This window comes from Rhyacophila brunnea, unplaced genomic scaffold, assembly GCF_057557595.1.
Source record: "Rhyacophila brunnea isolate RB1 unplaced genomic scaffold, BYU_Rbru_1.0 scaffold_18, whole genome shotgun sequence".
Classification (NCBI taxonomy): Eukaryota; Metazoa; Arthropoda; class Insecta; order Trichoptera; family Rhyacophilidae; genus Rhyacophila; species Rhyacophila brunnea.
Window position 1 is genome coordinate 11,795,865 of NW_028232837.1, and position 12,343 is coordinate 11,808,207.

At 30.8% G+C, this 12,343-nt stretch overlaps 1 protein-coding gene across 2 annotated transcripts; it reads right to left on the bottom strand.

Moving 5' to 3' along the window:
* Positions 1-4,061: 4,061 nt before the first annotated feature.
* On the bottom strand, positions 4,062-11,871 carry Mpc1 (mitochondrial pyruvate carrier). Of its 2 annotated transcripts, XR_015070486.1 has the most exons (4): positions 11,637-11,871; positions 7,368-7,468; positions 4,899-5,994; positions 4,062-4,639 (listed from the first exon to the last, which is right to left on the bottom strand). XR_015070486.1 is itself a non-coding variant. In XM_085945560.1 (3 exons), exons 1-3 carry the CDS (start codon positions 11,699-11,701, stop codon positions 5,798-5,800), a joined length of 363 nt encoding a protein of 120 aa, XP_085801686.1. In that variant the 5' UTR covers positions 11,702-11,871; the 3' UTR covers positions 4,062-5,797. The 2 variants fall into 2 exon arrangements, 1 of the variants encoding a protein (XP_085801686.1); XM_085945560.1 differs by having other exon boundaries at positions 4,062-5,994.
* Between the last annotated feature and the right edge of the window lie 472 nt (positions 11,872-12,343).

Consider the following 12,343-nt stretch of genomic DNA (forward strand, 5'->3'; position numbering starts at 1 on the left):
AATGGAGGAGTTTTGTGAAGAACAACTTTTGTTGTAAATCAGCCTAAGTGTAAATAATATACATACATTGGAAAATAAACGTGTTTTTATTACGAAGGAGTTCAAAATGACAATGACCCATTTCCATCCATAAAATCTATTGTGACGATACTGAAAATTAGTTTTATAAGCATATTATATTTTTACCCTACTTTGCAGATTGACAGTTGGCGACGTTGGCTACAAACCGTTTTGGGTCTTGGTTATCTCCACTTCCTTACATAATTCACAACCTCGTACCACTATCGAAGCCTCGAGGATGCTGTCCCTTTCTTAGATAGTGAAGTCATCTCAGCTTAGGTCTCCCGACCCTCTTTTTCCCTTCCGAATAAAACAAGGTTGTAAAATGTGTAAAACCTTTTTATATGATACTTAACGCAATCAGTTAAAAAATAATTACAAGATAAAAACAACTTTTTATATAGAATGTTTTTAAATTTTCTGTTGAACCATATAAACTTGACTTGACTAGTTTAACGATCAAAAAAATTTGTACTTGACATGTCATATTGATTTCCATAGTAACGCACGTATATATTAATAATTTAGTTGCTAGGACCCCAGACCACTAGCAACCAATAATGGTGTCAAAATAACTTTTCATACAAAACAGAATTAACTGAAAATGAATTCAATTCTACTTAAAGATGGCTAAAAGTATTAAAAAAATGCATTGGCATAGTGTTCTGATATATTCTAAAAGTTTCAAATGTCTAGCTAGTCAGGAAGTTAGTTAAAAATCGATTGCAAGATTTGTACCGGACAAATAAGAATACGAGCTAAGAAAAACGTTGTAATAATCAATCGAATCAGAAAAAATTTAAGTTTTTGGCCGCCATCTTAGTATTTCAAGGCTTCCAATTATTGCAAAATAACAAATTATAACTTAAAATTTGTCTGCAAATGGAAGAGGGCAAGTCTAAAATCGCTACCTTTCAGGAGAACCAAAAGATGTCCACTTTATTTAAGAACTCTGTTTCCATGTAGAATTTAGTAATTCAGAGGCGTTGATTCGACTCATCCCTTTTCTCATTTGTGCTTATGTCTATTATAGTTCATTTGGCATATATAATTCATTTTATGATTTTAAAACATAGCCCTCTCTCTTCTCATCCTTTCGCTCACATAATTGTATTTAACATCATAAAATGCATATTTTGGCCACCATCTTGGTGTTTTATGGAATTCTAATTGCAAAATGTCAATTTAACTTTAAATTAGTATTCAGCACCATAAAATACACCCCGAAAATGAAAATCAGACAGTAATTATGGAAAATTAAATTTTTATTTGCAATTCTGGAATTTAAGGGCTCCTGGCTAACTTTTGAAGCGGCCCAATATCTCAAAAATTGCCCTTAGGATATACAAAATAATATATATTATCGCTATTCATCATGCCAAATTCATGATTTAATTCACAGTTGCACATTTGGTTGGATCTTCTGAGTTATGATTCCTTCTGACCAGGTCTGCTCAAGTCAATCAATAAATCATTTTATTTAATATTTTTCCTAACTGTTTATGTTTGATCAAACTTTATGCCAACAAAAAAAATCTGTTTATACAAACCTCCACTCCGTGGAAGCCTATATAATCCTATTAGGACTGGAACATGATCAAAAGAATGTCAACAAAACACTTAATTATATGCCAGTGAGATTTATTTGTTGAATGTTATTAATATTTATTAGAAATATATATTATTTACAGAAGGTATTCTGTAAAATACAATAAGCATAAAGCTTTTAATAGCCCGTATTTCTGAATGTCAGTTCACCGCCGAGGTGACGATTTGCGGTAAGTATTTCTACAGGTGATGAAGGCGATAGGGTTATCTACTACTAACCTGCAGTAAAAACTAAGTTTCACAGTACAAATTGAAAACATCATCCCCCTGACACCAAGTGCATTTTCCATCACTATAGAAAAATAAAATGTATTTTCCCCTTGTCAATTTATAATCAATTATCATTCAACTTTTTGCTGAGTTAACAAGCTTGCTTGTGGAGTGGGCAGATCCCACCACACATTTGCTCTTACAGGGAGTAGTATTTGGGAACTAATCTATTAAAGCATTATGATACATCGTCTTTGGCGTTTTCAGTTTAATTACAAAACTTCGATAAGACGTGTAGCTCATTTTTATATTAGAATTAAAAATAATTGATAGTATGTTTTATTTATAAATCCGGTTTAGTATTTATTCAGAGTTCACAATCAATAATAACAAAGAATACTTCAAACGGTACACGAAAATAGATTAACAAGATAAGATGAATCACTCGACCAAATAACCAGATGAACTTGCCAAAGAATTTGTTCAGTTCAGGTAGGTATCACATTTGACAACTAGAAACCACACTTATCACTAGAAACGAATCTCGATAGTGTAAGGTGCTTAGTTTCAAAAATAGAGGACCTTCAAAAGGTCGGAGCTAATCAGTCTTGTGAGACAAAAATTAGGGAGTTAACATAGAGTTAAATTCTCATCCGTCTACATAGCGCTTGCGGCGTCCAGTCAATGGGCAGCGCCATCTATAGGTCTCTTTTTGAAGTCATGCCGCTACAAATTTTATTTTTAAGTAAAAATGTTTATGCAAGTCACACTACCTACTGTTTGCATCAGCTATAAAGCCAAACACCGTTAGAGTGGTTTCATGCCAATGAATTCTACACTTACATTCCAGTTAATTCTATCTTATTCTACTCACGGATAATTTTTCTGTTGCATTCACATGTCAGATTGGTTCAGGTTTACGGCAGGTGCACTTTTGGGTGCCCAGAATAGTGCTGGATTATAAAGGAAAATCGTGTGGCATTAAAGACAAACAATTGAATTGTTAATAGATTTCTTTATTATTAACGTTAATAATAAAATAACCAAAGAATATACACTGGTAATACATTCCAATATCACAAACAGCACTCAGAAGACCATGATATTATATAAATATAATTTTTTTAAACTATGCAATACTCGTATAAAGCATTTCTTTTTTATAATATACCTGACATTACATACCTATTTAAGAGGTAAATAAAATATATTTGCATATATCCTATGGTATTTAGGTACTCTTTTGTAAACAAGTTTGTTTTTTTTTTATATAATAATATATTTACAGATACACACAATGCCTAAAATTTTGCTTACGAGTTGAAAATGCCTTATACATTTTGCCAAAAATATATTAATTTATTACTTTGTGTCCTCCAACAGCTAAGATATTTTAATAGTATGTAAATAAATAGTTAAGAAATAATTTAAAAAATAATATAGGTATACATTTACGCATATGAATGTACACATATGAAACACCATTTCAATTATATTAACATATTATATGTCTTTATAAAACATGATTGTACAAACAAAATACAGTAAAACCCCGTTAATTTGAAATTTATCATAAATTGAAATATTTGCTAAAATTCATTAAAAACCATTATAACATTTTCTACTAATTCAATGACACTGATATTAATATGTGTCCTGTCTATTTCAAATCAACAGGGTTTTACTTTAGAAATACATTATATTATATGTCTAATAATAGCACTTTAATTATATTGAGATATTATGATATAATGTATTTATAAAACATGTTTGTTAAAAAAAACATACAGTAAAACCCCGTTAATTCGAAATTCGTCGTTAACTGAAATATATCGCTAAAATTCATTAAAAACCATTTATAGCAATTTCTACTAATTTGATGAATGAACCTGTTGATTTCAAATTGACAGGGTTTTACTTTTGAAATATATATATATATTATATGTCTGATAATAGCACTAGTTACATTTGAATTTATTTCCTTCTACAGAATCTTTCTAATAAATTTATAGTTTTATAACGGCAAAGTTTTTTTTAAACCGTTGTATACTATTTACATTTAAAAAACAAAGATTAAAATGTGAATTCAGACAGGTAAAAGATGCTGAATCTACTTCCAGATCTTCCAGAAGGTTTTCATCAATATCTTTGGGAAGGTATCATTTTGGCATATTTTTTTTTTTATAAAATAGATGATCTTTTTGACAGAATTGGCCAATACGGATTTATGGATTTGAAGCCGCGACCCACACGCGCAGAATATTTACCACCAAAAAAACATTCAAACACAAAAATAAGATTCTTTCACATTTCAAGACATCCTAAGTTTAGAGTCATAAGGCAATTTCTGAACGCGAATGAATCAAAACTTTAGTCTAAAAAATTGCCAGTTCGTTCCAAACAATGACTTTTATTGGTTGAAAACTGCATCCCGTTTGAAAGTCCACCAATGATAATATGATAGTTAAGTCCTATTTACTTTGATAACCTGCTATTTACATAGGTACATTGATGTTGTTACATACTTAGCACCCCATGCATAATCACACTTGTGTAAATAAGTGGGCTTTTGCGTTATGTAATCGATTTTCAGGCACATAACGCATAACGAGTGATAGATGTCAAATGAATACGTATTGTAAACCGAGATAATAAATATGCTATTGAATATCGTTTACACGTTTTCGATGAAGTGAAATTGTATTAAGTACCGACTATCTATGCAAACACGAAAGACTGGCATGTCAATTATATATCGTCACTGTTCTGGCAGAAGACACTAATTCGAAAAAATCACATATTGAGTTAGTTATACCAAAATGTTCCTTATTTCAAACTTTACCTTCTGGAAACCTTTTTAATATATAAACAGTCTTTATTTTAAAGTCATCCTTTTTACGATTACTTAATAAACTCACATGATAGACCATTTCAAACATTTTAACAACTTCAAAGTCAAATTATTCAAAACTAGTATTCTCCAGTTAGTGTGTTCTGCCAGAACAGAGACGATATTATACTGACATAGTGTTGCGATACTTGCAATATTCAAGTGGTATTTAGACAAAGATAAAATTATTTCAAGGTATTATCAACTATCAATTTATATTTTGCGGTTGTCAATCTTTTGTCATCGATGGACAATTTAAAAGTTTACGAAAAATCAGGATTTAATAGCACTTTCAATCGCCAAATGTTAACCGCGCCATGTTAATTATTGTTTTGCTAACTGTCAACTGAGGCAATTAGTTTCAAAGTCGCCCACCTCCATGTTTACTATTTTTTGATATTTTTCGTAATTCTAATTCTCCGAGTACTTTTCCATCGTATGTATGTTTTTATAAAATATCAAATTTAATACAGCTCCGTTTGTTAGTAAAATATAATTAAACCAGAGATTGATTGCAAAAACAGCCGCCATAATTTTTTTTTTTTTAACAAGACAGTTCCGAAGAACATTGTGAAGATTTGTCCAAACAGATTTTTTGTTTTTACGAAAAATGGACGTTAGCCACCTGCTCAACCTATCAGGTCCAATCACAAATTGAAAATCAATATGTGCATTTGCCAGGCCAGGATTCGAACTTGGGATCCACGACATTATAAGCCAACTTTAAACGTGATTTTTTACTAATTTTAATGATGTTATAGAGATTACGTTTCACAATTCATTTTTTCTAATTTTTAGCAAGTATCTCAAGTGGCAGAATATGCAGATTTCAGACTTTGAAACTAACTGCCTCAACTATGCATAGGGTTCATAATTTGTTAGTTTTATATAACATCGACATCTTTGCATTGGGCATCTCTAAAGTTTACAATATTTTTAATACTCATAAATTTTATTTATAATAACTAAAGGTGGTTTTTAAATTAATTTTGTGTTTGTAGTCAATTTACTAGCACCATTTTAATAAATCTATTGTGTGGGATTGCTTTTTTCTGGTTGTGCTTTTGCGTCTTTCTCCTTGCCGCCCATGTAGTGGTATTTGATAAATCTGGTGCCCTGTGTCAGTTGGGCGACTTCATTCGTTATGTGGCAACTCAGCAGCAGCAGGTTTCTTGGCTGAACCTTCCACGCGAACCTCATGAAGCACATCGAATACAGGCAGAGGGCTGGAAACACAACAATTTGCATCGTTTAAATTTAAAACAACCATATTTAATGATTTATAATAAATAGAAAGCAAGTTTACGGAAATTCCAGCGATAGTGACATCCCTAGGTAAAGTTCCGCCTTTCAGCAACTCAGAATGCCGCCGTTCATCATTTTTCGGTTTTAAATTGTATGTAGATTTATTAGTTTATTATCAATCATGTAGGTTAAGCCTTCATCATTATTATCAGCCGGGGTCGATCCAATGCTGGATGAAAGCCTTCTATAGGTCCTTCCGCCCTTCTCGGTCCACTGAACATTATGATTTCGTCTATCAACCGCGTTTTAGGGCATTCTTGTGGTTATTTAGTCCCCCTTGTATGACAGTATTTGCCAGCGGTTGTACTCTCACCAAGCGACATATCGAACACATTGCCATTTCATTTGCTTAGTGACTTCTATCACATCAGTAGGCTGGTAAGATCTGACATAAATAGTGCACACTAAAATTTGTTAGTCAAACGTATTTGTTTTCATTGAATTAAGATTACAAGGTGTAGATAGTATTTGTTAGTTATTAAAATTTCTAAGCCATGGCAGATAATAGTCAAAAAGTATTTGTTTATAAAAATATCTAAAATTATGCAATAAAACCATACTTAAGCGTCAATTACATTGAGCTTCTTTACGAGCTGTTTGTTGGTGAATTTACAATCTGCCTGTAAAGTCGCCCAGTGTAATCATCGAACAAGCTAATAAGCAGGTTGTAAACACTCTACCCAGAAAATTTTAAGTATTTTATGGGTAAAAAGAATATTTTTTATCGATCATCGTTTGGTTTAGGTAGAACTTAATAATTTTAGATAAAATAACCAACACCATCTCTGTAATATTACATATTTTTAATTTAATGAAAACAAATAAGAATGACGTAAAAAAAAGTATGCACTATTTTTGTTGGATCGCCCATAACATACCTAAACTATTATGGTTTGGTTTAGGCAGGGTTTAATCGAATTTAAATAATTAACGAGCAACAGCATCTGCAATTCGTATGATTGAACATGTTTAGTGTGCAGTATTTATGTTGAATCTTAATAGCCTACCTCCACCCCTCGCCATTGCATCGCGTACTCTTCGTCTGCTTCCTTATTCATTGGTTTCTTTTGTGGTCTTTTCGCGTTACGTGGTTTCATATATAGAAGAAGGTTTTTTTCAACATCTTAACTTATTAAACATAATGCAAGTCCAAATAACCAGCTTCGCGAATTTGCCTTCTGTAGGTGGGGATTAGTCCCAGACCGTTTCCCTAGCCAATATAGTTGTGTAATTTCAATAAGCCAATTGTATTTTATAATGAGTTTCTAATCATTAAATATTAATATAAACTTACCAAAGGTCATTTTCCCACTGATGAAATTGGGATCCTTATTGATGTCGGCGATGGCAGCGATTGGTATTCCCCAGTTAGCGACCGGACCCCAAAAATGTGTGCTAAATAAAAAAACAAAAAAAATATTAAATAATGCACCCTGAGAGGATACATGAAACACAAAAAATCGCAGGGTTTTGAGATACTTATTTCCATAATAAACATGTATTTTTTTATTATTATAATATATTTATTATTATAAACATTAAAAATAAATAGATTGTTTTGAAAGATTTTTATGTAATTAATAAGGACTTTTTTATATATTTGTTAATAAATTCAAGCTTCAGAGGTTATTTTATAACTCATTGCAAACAGAGTAATATAAAAGATTGCACTGAAATATCAAATCGTGGGCGTACAGGCAGAAGACACTAACTCCAAATACACAGTTATGGTTGTAAAATCTTTATTTTTTTATATGTTTGATAGTCTTAAATCGTGACTTCTGCCAGTCAAGCAGCATTACTTTTTCTATATAATGACATTAAAATCTCAATTTAGTCAAAACTGGAGTTAGTGACTTCTGCCTGTACGCCAACGAAATATACTATTTCTTTTGTTCAATGAATAATTCACAAGATTTAAGATTGTACCATTCTTGAATGAAATAATTACAAGATGAAAAGAACTTTTTATATACCACGTTTTTAAATTTTCTGTTGAATCATATTATAAACCTGACAATTCTATGTATTAATAAAAACTTTTTATTGTACTTGATAGAAATACTGAATAAATATAAGGCACGTATATATTAATAATTTAGTTGCTAGGACCCCCTTAACAACCAATAATAGTGAGTAGTAAATATTACTTTTAACGATTTTTTTCCGAAATGTACAAAACAGAATTAACTGAAAATGGATTCAATTCTTCTTAAAGATGGCCAAAAGTATTAAAAGAATGCATTGTCGTCGTGTTCTGATATATTCTAAAAGTTTCAAATGTCTAGCTAGTCGGGAAGTTAGTTAAAAATCTTCAATCGTCCAATACAAATCTTGGACAAACAAGAAAAAATTTGTACTGCACACACAAGAAAAAATCTGTACCGGAAAAACATGAATACGAGTTAATAAAAACGTGGTAATAAATTGAATGAAAACAATGAAAAAAAATAAGTATGACTGACAAAATGTGCATTATTTTTGTCGGATCTCTATAACCTACCACTATTATTATAGTTTGGTCTAGGCAAGGTTTGATTGAATTTTAAAAATTAGTTCAATGTGAACAAATAGGTATGACTGACAAAGATTAGTGTGCAGTATTTATGTTGAATCTCCACAGCCTACCTTCACCCTTCGCCATTGTTTTCGATCATACCTTTTAATGGAATGTGCAATATTATTTATATTTAAAAAATAAATGCCCAAAGCAGCAATTATAATAAAATAAATCTTTTATCTTATATTATGTATAAATTAAATTAACCCATGTAAATTTGATGTTGCAATGAATATCATAATTGTAAGTTTGTGATAAGACTTGTCAAAAATAAACATTTTATTTGAAGAGTTTGAAATAAATTGTATTGAGGAAGTAGAGATATTATATTGAGATATCGTTAATCACACAGTACAAGTGCGTGGCAAAATAAAGCCATGTATCAATGGCGCGATGCCAGTGTAGATTCGGCTGATAATGTCAATAGCTGTTGGATCTACAATACGATATAAATGTACTTTAAATGACATTTACATTAGATATATCTTACAAGATAAGGTGATATAATATTTACATTCGATTACAAGATAATGAATTACATTTAGTACAAGCTCGGTTTTAGTACCACCTTGTGACCAAAATTTAACAAATCAGACATAACGGTATATTATATCGTTTTGATATTTATATATTTTTTCAATATTGAATGTACAGGTAACCCTTTGATCGTGGGGGATACGTTTTGGATATAGTCGATGGGGATTTAAAAAAACAATTTAATAATGATATATAGTAACAAAATGTAACTTTGCAATAAACTGAAAAGATAACAATCATTTTGTTCCGCGTTGCATGAACGTTGCGTCGTGACGTATCAGCGTACTTTTGTTTCATTCGCGCTTGTCACTATATTATATGTGAGCGAGCGAGAAAGATTATATGCGCGTGATTACACTCATTATGACTATTTTCGGCAAGTGGCACATGTCAAAACGAGGGCACCACAAAACGATATTAAAAATTGATCACAATGTAACGAATTCGTACTGGTGTTGCGATTAACGGGGGTTATCGGTACATAAGATTTAAAAATGCTAGAATCTTATAACTGAATAAAAAAAAACATAATTTTGAAAAAACTCAGAAGCGAACTTATTAGAAACTAGAAAAAAGTTGAACCAAGTGGATTAGACAGACATTTTTATTTTTTAAGCTACCATCGAAAATGAAATGTGAAAGCCAGTCGCCATGAAGCCGGATTTGGTTTATTACTTTATGAGACGGACAGACCCATAAAACCCAATAAATAGAAAAAATTTGCCGTATTTTCTCAAATATTACCAATATTGAATGCACATTAGTCTACGTGACAAACGTATTCTTTAACACGTTGTTTTAAGTATATCCCATATTTCTCCACAGTCGAGATTTAAACCTTCTAACAATCTCACCTAGAAAGTAACCTACTAGTACACGTCTTGTATTCTCTGGTTGTAGTTAATTTAGTAGTATTGTATAGAAACACTCAAACTGATTATTTAACTTAATCTAATAAGTGACAATGGTTATTATTGATCATGTACCGTAGAAAAGAATATTCAGTGACGTCTTAAGCCAGTGTTGCCTTTAAGCTGACTTAGAATGACGTCCCCTATCATTTTTAGTTTCAAAATTATATGCAAATTTGTTATGTACATACACACCTATTTTATTAATTATCTTTGGCTACTTAAGCAGACAAATACATCAAACATATTTAAATTGGTAAACACACCATCTACTGCGAATTAGAGCATTTGCACAATACTAACTCTCAAACACGTGTGGTTTTAGACACGTAGAGGTTTGTGGCTCTGACAGGTTTAGAGGCACATGTGTACAATGTCATTAGAATATGTATTACAATACAATAATAGTTATGGTGTCAGGATTTTTTATGCTTCGATTATTTTTTAAACTACAATGTTAATATCTTTTATTGATGTGACAGCACCATTTGCTTCATGGAAAATTGTCACTGCTCTCAATAGTCGTGATAGATGAATGTGTTCCTTCATTTGCCACCCCAGCTACGCATGGCATGCCTACCCCCACGAGGTGTCACTGAGAATATGGCATTGAATTTTAAGTCGGTACTTTCTTACACTATGTTTATTTCTATTGAAAAAACACACACTATATTTGAAATTCAACAAATAATACAAAATATAATATGGATTTTTTATTTTCATTGAAAATGTTAAAATTTATACACAATAAGGACCAAAGGTTAATAGTTTTAAAAATATAAACAGATGTTTAAAAGTTGTTTACTCTGTACAAAAAAATAAATAATACACTAGGTACCTAACTATGTTGAAAAACATTAGAATATTTTTATTATTTTGTTAGTGATATAACTTATTATAATATTTATAGTTCCCTATTGTTTAGATACGGCCCTTCAGTATAATAGGTATGGCAGTATACATTTTCACAAGGATTAATAATAATTGGTCATATTGATCAACATCTTGGACCCATATTTATTGAAAAACAACATGAAAACACATCAAATGAGATTCGAACCCTTGTCCCATCGATTAGAAGCATACGGTGCTAGTCTCTGCTGCATGGTGCAATCTTCACCAATTTGTGCAATCTGATGCTTTTAAATGCCTGAAGATATAGCGAAGAATTCATGAATTTTGACGACATTGTGATCAGTTCCAATAAGTATGAAGGTTATTGAAACAGCCATAAAAAAATCACCATTATTATGATTGCAGAATTTAATTTGATTATAAAACCTTCAAGGCATTTTATTTTATTTGTCATAGGTAGGTAGGTACTACAAATAAATAAAAATAAAAATGACGTACATAGCAGTATGTATGAATAAAATTGGAAAATATTGCTAAAATTAAGGCAAGGCTACATATTTATGTTACGTTAACTCTTTATCGTGACACGGTGTCAGTATTTGAATGATTCTTTTGGAAACCAGGAAAGCATATTTTGTGAATGTCAATGATAATAGTGCATTATATTTTTTAGAAAGTATTGATATTAAAAAAAACTAACCTCATTAAGTATTGCCTAAATTCAGGGCTTTTCAGTTGACCTGCTAATTTTCCGATGAAAGCCATGGTTGCTTTTAGGGGGGCAAAGATACCTAATTTAAATATGTGTACAAAATTGTCACTTAAACTGTCGATTGTACACGCTATAACGCTTCAATTGATTGTTAAGTAATCATAATAAATTGTATTTTAAATAAAGGTCATCGGAGTTTGACGAAATTTGCATATTTGAATGTGGGTTGCCATAAAATTAAAACAGAAACCCCTGACAATAGTATAATAATATAAAATTCAATTTTAATCATTAAATTTAATAAATTATCAGTAAAAATACAATATTATTTAGAATATTATCATATGCATCAATCAAAAAAATTTTAGCCACAGAAAAGATAAAACTGGATTAAAAACAGTAAAAATTATCGTGCATGAGTAATATGTTACAACAACAAAATATTCATATAAAAAAAACATACAAAATACATCTATCAACCGCTCCAATAACTGCAAATAACGTACCTACTAAACGAAAATAATAATTATTATTGATGAATTAAAATATACTAAATTACTACGTATTTTGTTATTATAAACCAAATTTGTAATTAAATGTATTTTCAGAGGATTTATCGGGTCCCAAAACAAGTTAATTGGCCGCTAATGTTTAGTATTTTTAACGTATTTTGTAGTAGTTATTTTTATAGTAGT

Bases quoted from the DNA above. Each gene is read 5' to 3' on its own strand.
- Mpc1 (XM_085945560.1), bottom strand. From the start codon at position 11,701: ATGGCTTTCATCGGAAAATTAGCAGGTCAACTGAAAAGCCCTGAATTT. The intron at 7,469-11,636 runs GTTAGTTTTTTT...TTTTTTATTTAG, and splicing joins TTTAGGCAATACTTAATGAG to CACACATTTTTGGGGTCCGG. The intron at 5,995-7,367 runs GTAAGTTTATAT...TTGTGTTTCCAG, and splicing joins CAGTGGGAAAATGACCTTTG to CCCTCTGCCTGTATTCGATG.